The 14,773-nt window shown below is 42.0% G+C and overlaps 1 protein-coding gene across 1 annotated transcript in view; it reads left to right on the top strand.

The window, feature by feature from the left end:
* pold1 (polymerase (DNA directed), delta 1, catalytic subunit) overlaps nucleotides 1-14,773 on the top strand; it is a 236,006-nt gene that overhangs the window by 76,744 nt on the left and 144,489 nt on the right. The window contains exons 14-16 of the mRNA XM_072271908.1: nucleotides 5,030-5,118; nucleotides 8,803-8,919; nucleotides 13,381-13,494. Coding sequence (XP_072128009.1) covers nucleotides 5,030-5,118; nucleotides 8,803-8,919; nucleotides 13,381-13,494 — 320 coding nt within the window. The remainder of the gene's footprint in view (nucleotides 1-5,029; nucleotides 5,119-8,802; nucleotides 8,920-13,380; nucleotides 13,495-14,773) is intronic.

A 14,773-nucleotide genomic window follows, 5' to 3' on the forward strand; every position in this document is an offset into this window, starting at 1 on the left:
CGACCTTTCCAAATCAAAACGGTGCTTGGATGGATCAAACTTCACTCCTGGTTTGCATTGCCTCAGAGTATACTACTACCTTTGCACTATTCTGCTGTATTGCACTCATCACTGCGTAATGTTTACCCTGTGAGCTTCACGCAAAGCACCCTGATTTATGACACTGAGCTGGTCTGAATCTACACCTCTAGAACTGGCGAGCTGAATCCTCAAGTCAGAGGTAGCAGAAATAGGGAGGGGCAAAGCCATTGAGACTGGTGATCAAGTTCACGTTTAATGATCATTCAACCATTCACATGAATACAGCCAAATGAAACACTGTTCCTCTGAAGCCAAGTTGCAATACACAGTATCAACGGTCGCATACATCATATGGCTATTATAACACATAACTATGATAGTAGAAAAACATAGTTACAAAAAAATATAGCCCAAGTCCCTGAGTGTCATGGCCTGTAGACTGATGGTGCGTGGAAGTTGTTCTGGAGCCATGTTTCTGCAAGAACCATCCACGGTGGTTTTTATTTTGTGCAAGTTCAGCTCCAAACGAACGGCAACCGGCTTGTCTTCCACCAGGTGAACACTGGAGGGCAGCACCAATGGGAGGGCCAGCCCTCAACCCAGGACGGAGGGCAGTGGCACACAACCGGCTCCAGTGTCTCCTACCCCAGTGGCCGCAACAGACAACCCCGAGGCTTGAGGGCCTTGACCGAGCAACAACGGAGGCATTGCAGCTCCCCCACCGCCAGTCTTGTCATTGAACAAGTGAATCTGACTCGCCGTATTCTGCGTTCCCAGTGCCCCAACACGGTCTTGCAATCACAATAAACATGTTCAAGACAGTCATTTGTTACTGACCAGGGGCTTGGGAAGGGCAGCAAGTGGAGTGCAGACAAATAAACAAGGCAGTACAAATTAGGATAGGATTCACGGATCATTTCAAAAACTCAACGTTGCAAACAGGGATAGAAAACCATTCAAACTGTGGCATCATGGTAGTATAACAGTTAGCAGTAAAACTATACAGCACCAGCAACCCAAGTTCGATTCCACACAGTCCTGTAAAGAGTTTTTGTTTCCACCTTTGGAATGTGGGAGGAAACTGGTTTGCTTCTATATTCAAATTTGGTAACTCTGAGGGTTACAGTTAGTAAATTGTGAGCATGCTAGGTTGGTGCCGGAGGCATAGTGACACTGGCATAATTCCGGAGGACTAGAATGTTGCAGATGTCACTCTACTCTTCAAGAAGGGAGGTTAGGTGCAAAAAAGGAAATAGTTGGAGCCACATGTTAAGGATGTGGTTTCAGGATACTTGGAGGCACATGATAAAATAGGCCAAAGTCAACATGATTTCCTCAAGGGAAAATCTTGCCTGACAAATCTGTTGGAATTCTTTGAAGAAATAACAAGCAGGATAGACAAAGAATCGGTTGATGTTGTGTACTTGGACTTTCAGAGGGCCTTTGATAAGGTGCTACATGTGAGGCTACTTAACAAGTTAACATGGTATTATGGGAAAGATACTAGCATGGATAGACCATTGACTAATTGGCAGGAGGCAAGGAATAGAAATAAAGGGAACCTTTTCTGACTAGCGGCCAGTAACTATCGGTGTTCCACAGGGGTCTGTGTTGGGACCACTTCTTTTCATGATATATGTTAATAATTTGGATGACGGAATTGATGGCTTTGTGGCTAAGTTTGTGGATGATACAAATGTAGGCCCCTGGTAAGCCTCAGGCTTGCTCAGCTCGCTTTCATCTAGCGGGAGCAGCCTTCGGCCCCGCCAAACTGTGTAATCAAGTTTGTGTGGATGCTGTGTGATGTACCCCACCATGCCAAATATCAGACAGTACACCATATGCGATTAGATGATTACACTTTATAAGTATTTACTGGAATTATGTAATTAATAGAGATACAATATAAAAGGGAAGTAAAAGGTGCCAAACTTATCAAAAAGTTTAACCAGTTTGTGCACAACCGTTGGAGCTCAGTTAACAGAAGTTTCTTTCCACCATTTGATCCCCTCCGAGCTCCTTGATCTGCTGCCTGGGCCCAACCACAGTAGTCGACCAGACGCTCCACAAGAGTCTGTCCTCGTCTCCTCTCCTTGCCAAAGACCCTGAGCCTCGGACTCCCTCTCGGGGTCCCCATCGCGCCTTCTGACAAAGCTCGCGAAAACAATAGCTTACAGACACACAAGAAAGAATAACATCTATCCCAATTGGGTAGCAAATGAATCCAATTCTATTATCAGTAATTATAACCCAAACAAGCTGCTAGAGAGAGAACCACTGTCTCAGCAGTTAACATAACGAAGAAGTCATTTTATTAGCCTTAGCAATAACATAAAAGAAGAAACCCCTTACACAAGGATAGGTTGAGGAGCAGATATTTTTGAGGAAGCAGGGTGGCTGCAGAAACTCTTAGACAAATTAAGAGTTAGCAAAGAAGTGGCAGATGGAATATACTGTTGGGAAGTGTATGGTCATGCACTTTTGTAGAAGAAATAAAAGCATAGACTATTTTGTAAATGGAAAGAAAATTTAAAAATCTGGTATGCAAAGGGAGTTGGGAGTCCTTGTACAGGGTTCCCTAAAGGTTAATTTGCAAGTTGAGTCTGTGGTGAGGAAAGCAAGTGCATTTATTTTGAGAGGACTAGAATATAAAAGCAAGGATGTAAATGTTGAGGCTTTATAAGGCATCTCTAAGGCCTTGCAGTATTGTGAGCAGGTTTTAGCCCCTTATAAAAACATAAGATATTGGAGCAGGATCAGGCCATTTGGCTCATCGAGTTTGCTCTGCCACTTCATCATGGCTGATCCAATTTTCCTCTCAGCCCCAATCTCCTACCTTCTCCCCTTATCCCTTCATGCCCCAACCAATGAAGAATCTATCAACATCTGCCTTAAATATATGTAAAGACTTGGCCTCTACAACTGCCTGTGGCAAAGAATTCCACAGATTCACCACTCTCTGGCTAAAGAAATTCCTCCTCATCTCCATTCTAAGTAGACATCCCTCTATTCTGAGGCTGTCCCGTCTGGTCTTAGACTCTCCCGCCATAGGAAATATCCTCTCCATGTTCACCTTATCAAGGCCTTTCACCATTCGATAGGTTTCGATGAACTCACCCCTCATTCTTCTGAATTCTAGTGAATACAGGCTGAGAACCATCAAACGCTGTTCATATGACAAGCCGTTCAATCTTGGAATGATTTTGATGAACCTCCTTTGAACCCTCTCCAGTTTCAGTACATCCTTTCTAAGATAAGGGGTGCAAAACTGATCACAAATACCCCAACTGAGGCTTCACCAGTGCTTTATAAAGCCTCCACATTACATCCTTGCTTCTACCTAAGAAAGGATGTGCTGACATCGGAGAGGGTTCAGAGGAGGTTCATGAAAATGATTCTGGAATTGAAAGGATTACCATATGAGGACCAATTGAGGCTCCAGGCCTGTACTCACTGGAATGAGGGAGCTTCTCATTGAAAGCTATCAAATGTTGAAAGACCTAAATAGAGTGGATGTGGAGAGGATGTTTACTATGGTGGGGGAGTCTAGGGTCAGAGAACACTGCCTGAGAATAGAGGGATGTCTATTTAGAATGGAGACGAGAAGGAATTTCTTTAGCCAGAGAATGGTGAATCTGTGGAATTTGTTGCCACAGGCAGCTGTTAAGGCCAAGTCATTGGGTATACTTAAGGCAGAGGTTGATAGATTCTTGTTTAGTCAGGGCATGAAGAGTTATGGGGAGAAGGCAGGAGATGGGGGCCGAGAGGGAAATAGATCAGTCATGTTGAAAAGGTGAAGCAGACTCAATGGACCAAATGGCTTAATTCTGCTGCTATATCTTATGGTTTTATAAGAGGCCCAAAACTGCTCACAATACTGCAAGACCTTACCAATATCTTATGGTCTTAGTAGAACGTGTTGAAGTGACAACACCAGCATTTAAAATGGAAGTAGAATTAAGAGTCCACAAACATCGCAGTACCACAGATGTTTAAAACGTTTGATGGTACTGGGAAGAAGGGGTTTTTTTTTTAAAACGTTTGGTCATCTAGGCTTCAAGCTTCTTTTCTCAGAAGTGTAAGATCCTGTTGCACTTATGATTCAAAGGTTCTTCAGAAGTCAAGAATGAGGCATAAAACTTGTTGCTTACAGTTTTATTAAAGAATGAAGAATGAAGAGAAGAGCTGAGTAAACAAAGAAAGGGAAAACACAGTTGTGGTCGTCTCACTCTCAGACTAGAGACAACAAAAATCCCAATGATAATGTTTAACCTGTAAAATACCCAGGTTCAAGTTGCATGACACCTGCTGCTGCAAACTAAGAAGTTTCTCGGAAAATGTAGAAGCAACTGTATCTTAATTACTGAAAATTCACTGAACTATTACATATATATTGATGAATATATAAAAACGCAAGCAAGCCTAGGAAGGTTAATTTGCAAGAAAATTATCAACTCTGCACCCTAATCCAATGGAAGATAGAAAAGAGAATGGCTAGGGTGACAGACCTTGATGATACCCGTAGTCTTTTTGAGGCACCACACCATGTTCGTCATTTCATATTGAATTTCTACACCATTACCAGCCGTGTACTGTGTTGCTGAAGCCTTAATCTCTGGAGTTTTTTCCCTCTTTATTTCCTACATTCTATCTCTTACTCCAAAAAACCTTTCAACAAACCTTTTGTTATCTTCCCTGGTATTTGCTTAGCGATACTGTCAGTTTGTTTAGTAACACTCGTTAACCATCTGATAATGTTTTACTTGGTAAGGTATATATATGACATTTGTTAAAGGTGAGGTAAAAAAGATGATGAACTTTGGGCTCTTTATACAGGATGCTCTACTGTATAAGTGCAAAAGCAGTGTATTCTCTGAAGCTCTACTCTTATTATTATTTTGTTATATCAAATAAAATAGCAATTGTTGTTTTAAAAATATAATTTGCATGGTAGTTCCGGAGATGTCGCCATAGACTGAGATGCTGCATTAATCATCTGTGTTGCTAGGCGATGAAGCATGACCTGGTGATGCCTGTGGTGAAAACAGAGGGTGGAGAGGACTACACCGGTGCTACTGTGATTGAACCAGTTAAAGGGTAGGGCTGACTTACTTAACACTCCCTCCACTCTGACTCCGAGCTGTAAATGGGACGTGTTGAAGTTAAAGATATTATGCAGCTGCGTACTTGTACACAATTACGATGCTATTCCTCCTTCAATCTTTGCACTCACGATCTTCACCGTTTATGATCTATGCTTGGCCTCATTGCCACTCCTTGGTCTTACTTTATTACCAGTGTCTTCATTAAGAAATTGGAAACTTATTTTAATGATTACTTACAGTTTGCTTGCACAAAGTGCTCACTCATTTGCTCTTTAATCATTCGACTGTGGTGACAGGATGTTTTTATTTCCCTCAGGGCTGAGAATTCTGAGTAAAACGTGACTAGGCAAATGTGTTTTCTGTGTAAACACCGCCTAGTAATTTTTATTGCTCCATTCGTTCGACATAAAGAGAGAAAAATGTTATGTTAAGTAGACATTCAATTTCACAGCTTCCTAGTCACTAATTAATATTGATGGATAATCTTTGCTTTTAAATTTTATTCTTGGAACAGGTTTTGGAGACAGGACCTTCAATTCCTATCTGAAACATCAGATGGAAATGATGGTCAGGATAATTGTTTCCACCCCCCACCCCCATTTGGTTAATGTTCCCTTCTGTATCAGAATTAGGTTTATTCTCATAGACACAAGTTATGATTTTCTTTTGTGTGGCAGCAGTACAGTACGATACATAAAAAGCTTTACTATACTGCAATAAATCAGAATCGAGTTCATTATCACCATCATGTGTCATGAAATTTGTTAACTTACCAGCAGCAGTATAATGATAATATAGAAAAAAAGAAAAGTAAGTAAATCAATTACAGTGAGTATATATTTATATTAAATAGATTAAAAACAGTGCAAAAACAGAAGGTACATTTTTTTTTGAAGTGGGGTGGTGGTCATGGGTCCAGTGACTTAGGAATCGTATGGTAGAGAGGAAGAAGCTGTTTCTGAATCGCTGAGTGTGTGCCTTCAGGCTTCTGTACCTCCTTCCTGACAGTAACAATGAGAAGAGGCATGACCTGGATGATGGGGGCCCTTAATAATGGACATCGCCTTTCTGAGAGATCACTCCTTGAAGTTAACAAATTTCATGACCTATGCCGGTGGTACGAAACCTGTTTCTGATTCTGATGAATAGGGAGATGGGATTAGTTTGTATTGGCATTTTGGTCGATGCGGACGTAATGGGCTGAAGGGCTTCTTTCTCCTGTGCGGTATGGTTCAGTGTTCATCCTTCTGCTGCAGAATGTCTTGCTGCCATTTCGGCTACTTCCACACTAGACTGAATAAATCCGCAACCGAAGCTTTTTCACTTCGTTTTGACCCTCCGTCCACACTGAAACGGCGTTTTCCTCCCCCGAAAACAAGAGCTTTTCTAAAACACTCTTCAGGGTGTTTAAATCTGAAAACGGCGGTTGAGCATTATAGTGTGTACAGGGGTAACCGGAGGTTTTAACAAACCTGTTGTCCCTTTCATCAGTGAAGAGAAATGTTTCCAGGGTGACCCCTCTGTGGGAGTAGGGAAGATGCTGGTGGAGCCACCCAAGGGTCTGCGTGTCTGTATGTGTAGCTATTGTAGTGGCTGTGAGGCTGCTATTGTGGTGGCGAAAAGTACCGGCGGGGAGCCATCGTATTCCTCATCATTGCAAATCCCTCTGCAACAGTTTTTCAATGTTCGTTGTCAGCTGGGTCATACTGTCCATGAACTCCCTGTCGGTTGCCTCCATACGCTCCAGTATTTGTTTTTTTAGTTTTAAGTCCTCCTGCGCGAAAGCCAACAGCTGTCCGTCCTTTGGCAATTTCCTTTTAAGTTCTTCTCGTCTGTAGAAATGTGCATCAAGTGTACCGTTTCCTCTTCGCTTGCTTTCTGTAGATGTGTCCTGTGTATGCCCAGTAGGAGGCGATTCGCCCAAATACCCGTTTTAATGTGGACGGAGGTATTTTCAAAAACACCTGGTGTGGACGCCTATCGTTTTTACTCGAAACCAGCGTTTTCAAAATTATCCAGTCTAGTGTGGGCGTAGCCTTCGTGTTGCCCATAACTTCAGTACCACAGATGCACCTTTGTTAATTCCTTGGCTGTTTGTGTAAGTCATTGTTTGCTAAACTCATAGCTATCCCTTTACCACGACTGTTAAACTCACTTGGTGCTTGTTAGAAATACACAAGGAGTCATGAAAATTCGGTATTTGCAACACAGCCAAAGTAAGGCAAGTGCTCACATAGTGTTGAGTATTGTGTTCAGGGTGCTGACATTTAAAACAGAGAATGTTCAGCATCATTTGCATAGAACCATATCCTGATTCTTATCTGTGGTACTGTGTTCAGTCTTTGCTATCACATTTTGGATTGGTCTCGAAGTGAGGGGTGGGATGTCGTTGTCGTCATATGATGTAGGTGATCATAGTGATCATGATAGTCCTTGGCAGATTTTTCTACAGAAGTGGTTTGCCATTGCTGCCTTCTGGGCAGTGTCTTTACAAGACGGGTGACCCCAGTTATTATCAATACTCTTCAGAGCTCGTTTGCCTGACGTCAGTGGTTGCATAACCAGGAATTGTCATGTACACTTGTTACTCATACGACTGTCCACCACCCGCTCCCATGGCTTCACATGACCCTGATCAAAGGGCTAAGCAGGTGCTACACCTTGTCCAAGAGTGAACTGCAGGCTAGTGGAGGGAAGGAGCATCTGACACCTCCTTTAGTAGAAACATATCTCCACCCTACCACTCGGGTGGGGATATATACAGATTGAATGGAATGAGTTAGGGATTTTAAGACATTAAATCATAAGAACACTATCCTTGTATCATCTTCAATTCCTCTGTTGTTTCTTTTCCGTGTAGCCTTATGTATAGCCTATGTTAAGGTGAAGTAGTACACGGAAAAGCAGTAACAGAATGCAGAATAAAGTGTTACAGTTACATAGAAAGTGCACAGTGCAGGCTGACGAGGGTCAAGATCGTAACAGTGAGGCAGATTGTGAGGTTAATAGTCCATCTTATGGAACTAGGGGACTGTTCAGTAGTCTTATGAACAGACCCCTGTTCAATAAGATGGACTGTTAACCTCACCATCTGCAGTATAAATGCTGTCCTTGAGTCTGGTGGCCTGTGCTTTTGTATCTTCTGCCCCATAGGAGGAAGGTGAAGAGGAATAGTGGGTTAGGTGGGGTTTTTCATTATGTTGGCCGCTTTACTGAGGGTGTGTGAAATATAGACAGAATTCATTGGTGGAGGGGTTGATTTTCATGATGTCCTGGTCTATGTCTGCAACTCTGCAGTTTCTTGAGATCTTGGGCAGAGCGGATGCCGTACCAAGTAGGTGATCTAGGTAGGATGCTATCTGTGGTGCATCAGTAAAATACTGGTGAGGGTCAAAGGGGCTGTGCCAATTTTTTTAGCTGTTGAGGAAGTCAAGGCACTGTTGAGCTTTCTTGACCATGGCATCTGTGTGATTGGACCAGGACTAAGATATCAGTGATGTTTACTCCTGGAAACTTGAAACTCTTCAACCCTCTTGACCTCCGAACCATTGATGTGAATAGGAATGGAATGCAAAACAACATTTCTCTCCCCTGAAGTCCTTAATTTGGTGTTTCTTTAAAATATTGAAATTTAAAACTAGATTAAGTTTTGTTTAATTTTGCTTTTCTTCTACAGTTATTATGATGTTCCCATAGCTACTCTGGATTTTTCCTCCCTGTACCCATCCATAATGATGGCACATAACTTATGTTACACCACTCTACTGAAGCCCGGTGCTGTGGCGAAATACAAGTGAGTATAGAAAAAATATAATAAATATTACATAAATAACGTTAGATTTGAAACACAAGCTGTTTCAAAGATGGCAATTTGCAAGCGATGATTGAGTTGATTTATAGACTTGGCTTGGCCAGAAGTAAATTTCTGATGAGCTGTTCACCTGTCCCTGCTATGGGTGTTTCTTCCCTGTCATATCTGAGAGTGCTGACCCCAGAGCCCCACTCAAACACCCATTCTTCATTCTCCTAGTCGATTGTTGGTGCCTTGACTGACAAGCCTGGTCAGAGCTCATCAACTTTATTTGCCATATACAAGGTTCAAGTTTATTCATCATATAAAAATTGAAATGTGCGGTGAAGTATATCATTTGTGTTAAAAAGTGATTTCAGTTGAGGAGTGAGATGTTGTCGTACAGGAGGATTTGCTGGTGGGGTAGACCACTAGCGTCACTGTACTTTCTGGGCCCCAACATAGCATGCCCGTAATGCTCAGAAGAACAACTCAGAACATCACAGGCAACAAAACAAATCCTGTTCATCCCTCCCACCCATACACATCCACAGTGATTTAACCCCAGGGCAAGCCATCTTCTTCAGTCTCCATCCTCCAGTGGACTCGGACTCTGACTCTGGCTTCCAGACATTAGGCTTCATCTTCCCCAGAGATTTGCAGATTCGCCTCTGGTCAGCTGGACTTGACTTCTGGACTTCCGAAGCATGTTTCCATCATCACCAGTACTGGATAACTACTCACTTAGCAGCTTTAAATACCTGCAAAAGATCAAACAGTACTCATCCACCATTGTTGATCACTTTGTCTTCTCTGTCACCTGTCTGAGGTTGAAATGAGGAAAACCAGAATTTGCATGTACTAGGAATTTGCTGTGGTTTGTTGGTCAGAGCGTGATATAGAACATACAAAATCAATATTCAACAATGATAAAGAATTATACAAAAAATAAAGTTAGAAATACAGATATGCAATAAAATGTGCATAAATACAAATATTTCAGCATGTGTTTACAATGTAAAAGTGGTTGCAAGTCTGCTGTGATGCTCACAAAACAAAACAGGCCATCAATCAACAACTCTCCTTCATCCAAAATTGCTTCAATTAGTTATTGAGACCCGTCACCTTTCTTGAAATAAGCTAATTTGACAAAGAAAAGATCTAAAGAGATTTTTGAGCTTTTTTTTCAGCTGCAAGTCAAGTTGAAGTTTATTCTCATCTTACTGTAAATGCATCCAACCAGACAAAACAATGTTCCTCTGGACCACTGTGCAGCCACAAGATATATATCACATAGAGCAAACTATTACCACATAATAAAATATAATTAATAATAAAGTTAATAAAATATAATTCAAAGTGTATGTAGTGTGCAGCACAGGTGAACAGCTTGCTGTCCTGGTGATGAGACCTTGGTAATGGCGGGGTATTCATTAGTCTTAGCCTGAGGGAAAAAGCTGTTACCCAGTCTGGCAGTCCTAGCCATGGTGCTCTTGTACCTCTCGATGGTAGTGGGTCAAAGAGATTGTGCGATGGATGGTAGGGATCCTCAGCAATGCTTTGGGCCCTTTGTATACAATGCTCCTGGTGAATGTCACAAATAGGGAGGAGGAAGACCCCCAAGATTCCCTCAGTGTTTTTACTATCCTCTGTAGGGCTTTTGCAGTCTGTTGCCTGACAGTTTCCATATCACACAATGATGCAGCCAGACAGGACTTCTTGATGGTGCTCATGTAGAAAGCTGTTAGATTGGGGGGCAGGGAGCCTTGTACACTTTAATCTCCTCAAAGTGCAGACACTGCTGTGCCTTCATAACTAATGACGAGGTGTTGTGATCCAGGTTAGATCATCCTTAATATGCACACCAAGGGACTTTTTGCTCTTCATTCTCTCCACGGCAGAGCCATTGATATGCAGTGGAGAGTGGTTGACTTGTGCCTACCTAAAGTCCACAATCATCTCTCTTGTCTTGTCCATGTTGAGATTCAGGTTGTCGTTCTCGCACCATTTGATAAGCCTCTCTACCTCCTCTCTGTCGACTCATCATTGTTGGCTGTTGAGGATGTATCGTAAGCGAACTTGATGTGATTTGAGCTGAATCTGGGAGTGCAGTCATGAGTCAGCAGTGTGCACAGCAGCAGGCTGAGTACACAGCTCTTGGGGGTGGGGGTGGGAAGGGGGCACCAGTGCTCAGAGTGATGGAGCTTGAGATGCTGCTCCCATTCGGACTGAGTGGGGTCTTTCTGTCAAGGCGTCCAAGATCCAGCTACAGAGAGGATGTTAAGTCCCTATGAACGCAGCGCACCCACCAGCCTCAGAGGGATGATCATGTTAAGTTGATGAACAACCTGGTGTATCAGGCATTGTTTTCTAGGTGAGACAAGGCAGAATGTCTCTAGGCTATGGCATCATTGGTGGACCGGTTTGAGCAGCAGGAGATCTAGAAAGGGTATAATGTGGCTGGAAGGTGGGATTTTCTACGATCTATTACCAGCCACTCAAAACACTACAGTGTCTAGTAGAAGTATTCAGCCCCCAACCCTTTGTTCATATGAATCAGTATTACAACCAGGGATTTTGATTGATATGACTTGAGAATTTTTATCACATGCTCTTTTCTTCACAGTATAGTCCAAAAAAAAAGAAACCAGGAAAAATCAAAAAAGCATGGAAAACTAAATATCCAAAAACTGAAATATTAGCATTTCACAAGTAGTCATCCCCCTTTGCTCTGTACTTAGTTGAATCACCTCTCGCAGCGATTACAGCCAGTAGTCTTTTTGGTTAAGTCTCTATTAGCTTTGTCTGATGTGATGGAGGAAGATTTGCCCATTCCTCATTGCAAAATTGCTCAAGCTATGACAGGTTTGCTGGGGAGTGGCAGTAGACAGCAATCTTGAGGTCATGCCAGAGATGCTTGATCGGGTTAAGGGTGGGACTCTGACTGGGCCACTCAAGGACATCAATTTTCTTCATTTGAAGCCACTCTTTGGTTGTTCTGGCAGTGTGCTTTGGGTCCTTGTCCTGCTGATAGATGAACTTCCCAGTTTAAGCTTTCTGGTAGAGGCTAGCAGGTTTTAATCCAAGATCTCCCTGTATTTAGCAGCATTCATCTTCCCATTAATCTTGACCTGATTTCCAGACCCGTAGGGAAGGTGTTACCTGGTAGACGTGCAGTATTAGATTTTATGCCACACATCCCACCTAATGTTGAGGTCAAAAGGTTCCAGTTTAATCTTATCCGACCACAAAACCTTCTTCCACAACTTTACGGCATCTTCTAAGTGACGCTTTGCAAAGTCTTTATAGGCAAGGATATGCTTTTATTTAAGGCAGGACTTCTTCCTTGCCACTCTTTCATAAATTCCCTTTCTGTGCAATGTCTTGGAGCTTGTGGAGCAACGAACTTCATCTTCATTTGCAGCCATTGACTTCTGCAGCTCACTCAGAGTGACTGTTGCTGTCATAATAGCATCTCGTACAAGAGCCATTCTTCTCTGGTGACTAAGCTTAGAGGAAGCACCCTGATCTAAGCAGTGTGGCTGTGGTTTCATATTTTTCTACTTTTTCATGATGGATTGCACTGAACTGTGAGGTACGTTCAGTGTCTTTAAGATGGTCTTGTACCCTTCCCCAGATTTATGCCTCTATTATAATTTCCCTGGCTTGCCTTGAATGCTCTTTTATCTTCATAGTGGTTTGAACTGTTGGACCTTACAGAGAAGGGGGGGGGGGCAGTATTCATTCAGGTGACCCTCCAATTTTCTACATCAATAAATTTGGATGAGTTGATAAGGTAATATACACCTGAGGAAAGTTAGCATAGTAAGTACAAAGGGGCTGAATACTTTTTCAAACTCAACATTTTCATTTTTAATTTTTAGTAAATTGTTGACAGGTTTTGTATTTAAAACAATGCACAAAGTTTGCAGATAAGCTCAAAAAACCCTACTTCAATATATTTTAAATTTAGAAAATGTGACAGTAAAATGTAAAAATAGTTGTGGCGGCTGAATGCTTTCTCAAAGCACGGCATATGATGGTAGAGGTCAGTACAACTGGGCAGTTATTGTTTATGCTGGTTATTGTCACTTTGTTGGGGCACTGGAATGATAGTGGTTGCCTTGAAGCTTGTAGAGACAGTGGACTGTTGCTAAGAGATGTTAAAGGTGTCCATTAAGACTTCTGTTAGCTGGGCCGCACAATTCCTCAGCACCCGACCAGGTATGTTGTCTAGCCTTGCAGCTTTTGTACGGAACACACTCAGCCATTGGGGAACTACATAGTGTTTGGGATTGGGGGATCTAGCTAAATAAATTTACTGAGGCATTGAATCATAAGTGGTGGTAAGAATATGATGCTGAAGTAATAGTAAGGGTTTGAAGCTTGCTTTTCTTTAATGGAGATTTATTTGAATGTGTTGTGGTTTTTCTTCCTCCTCTTTCACTTTTCTCTCCTTCAAAGTTTTTCTTCGGACCAGTTCATTAAGACTCCGACAGGGGATCAGTTTGTCAAGGCATCAGTGAGAAAAGGACTGCTTCCAGAAATACTGGAAAACCTCCTGTCTGCAAGGAAAAAGTGAGTACAACAGAGGGAAAAAAATGCCTAATTAGTGGACATTTTGAAACCATGTAAAGAAAATTGAATCAAGTCTGCCCATGGTTAACATGACAATCCTCCAGTTTTCATCAAAAACATAAGACCTAGGAGCAGAATTAGACTATTTGGCCCATTCTGTCTGCTCTGTCATTCGATCATGGATGATTAGTTTTCCCTTTGAACCTGATTCTCCTGGCTTCTCCCTGTAACCTTTCACCCCCCCCCCAACCAATCAATAACCTATCAAACTCTGCTTTAAATATACCCAATGACTTGACCTCCACAGCCATCTGTGGCAATGAATTCCACAGATTCACCATACAGTGGCTGAAGAAATTTCTCCTCATCTCTGTTCTAAAGGGATGTTCTTCTGTTCTGAGTGTGCCCCTGGTGCTTGACTCTCACTATAGGAAACATCCTCTCCACATTCACTCTTCTCTTGGGCCTTCAATATTCTGTAGGTTTCTTCATTCTTCTAAACTCCAGTCTAATAAAATAAAATAAACCGGTTAACCTAATAGTCTCCACTATGTTTGTGTTGTCTACTGTAGATTATAAAAATCCCAACTCTGTGTATTCTGTAGGAGCAATAAATTAACACGAATTCCCTTGGATTTTCACTTTTTTTGGAGCAAGTGGGGAAGTGGAGCAAATACATTGACTAAAGTAACAGTATTTCTGTAATGTAGCAGATTCCTTGTACATTAAATCTGTGGTTATTGAGCTATTGGAAGTAGTTTCTCTTTGTTCAAAGCTCTTAAACTGTTCTACAAATCTTTCTTCACTTCTATGTTGCAGGGTGTACAGCACAGCTTGCCTTGTCACTCCATAATGTTATCCTTTATCCGTGGAAAACATTTTAGCTTATCTCTTCCTTTTCCAAAGGGCATTGATTGGCAATTCAGGTTAATGTCCTGTATATTTGGGATGGGTAGTCTTTTGTTTTAAACAGCTAAGACACTGGAGGGAGAAACTGGGCCTAAACCTATGTATTACACAAAATATTATCGCTTTTTGATGGTGTACTTCTGATTTGATCCTTACTTATTGAGACCAGGGTCTATTGAGATAATTTCTGTTAAGGGATTGATGCTTGTCTTGAGTCATGTCCAAATATAATTCGCTTGTCATGGTGGTGGGGCGAAAAGGAAGTGAAACAAGCCGTGATCACACACAAAACGCTGGAGGAGCCCAGCAAGTCGGGCAGCATCCATGGAAATGAATAAACAGTTGACGCTTTGGGCTGGTGAGGTTTTTG

The sequence above is a fragment of the Mobula birostris genome, chromosome 11 (genome assembly GCF_030028105.1).
Source record: "Mobula birostris isolate sMobBir1 chromosome 11, sMobBir1.hap1, whole genome shotgun sequence".
In the NCBI taxonomy this organism is placed as follows: Eukaryota; Metazoa; Chordata; class Chondrichthyes; order Myliobatiformes; family Myliobatidae; genus Mobula; species Mobula birostris.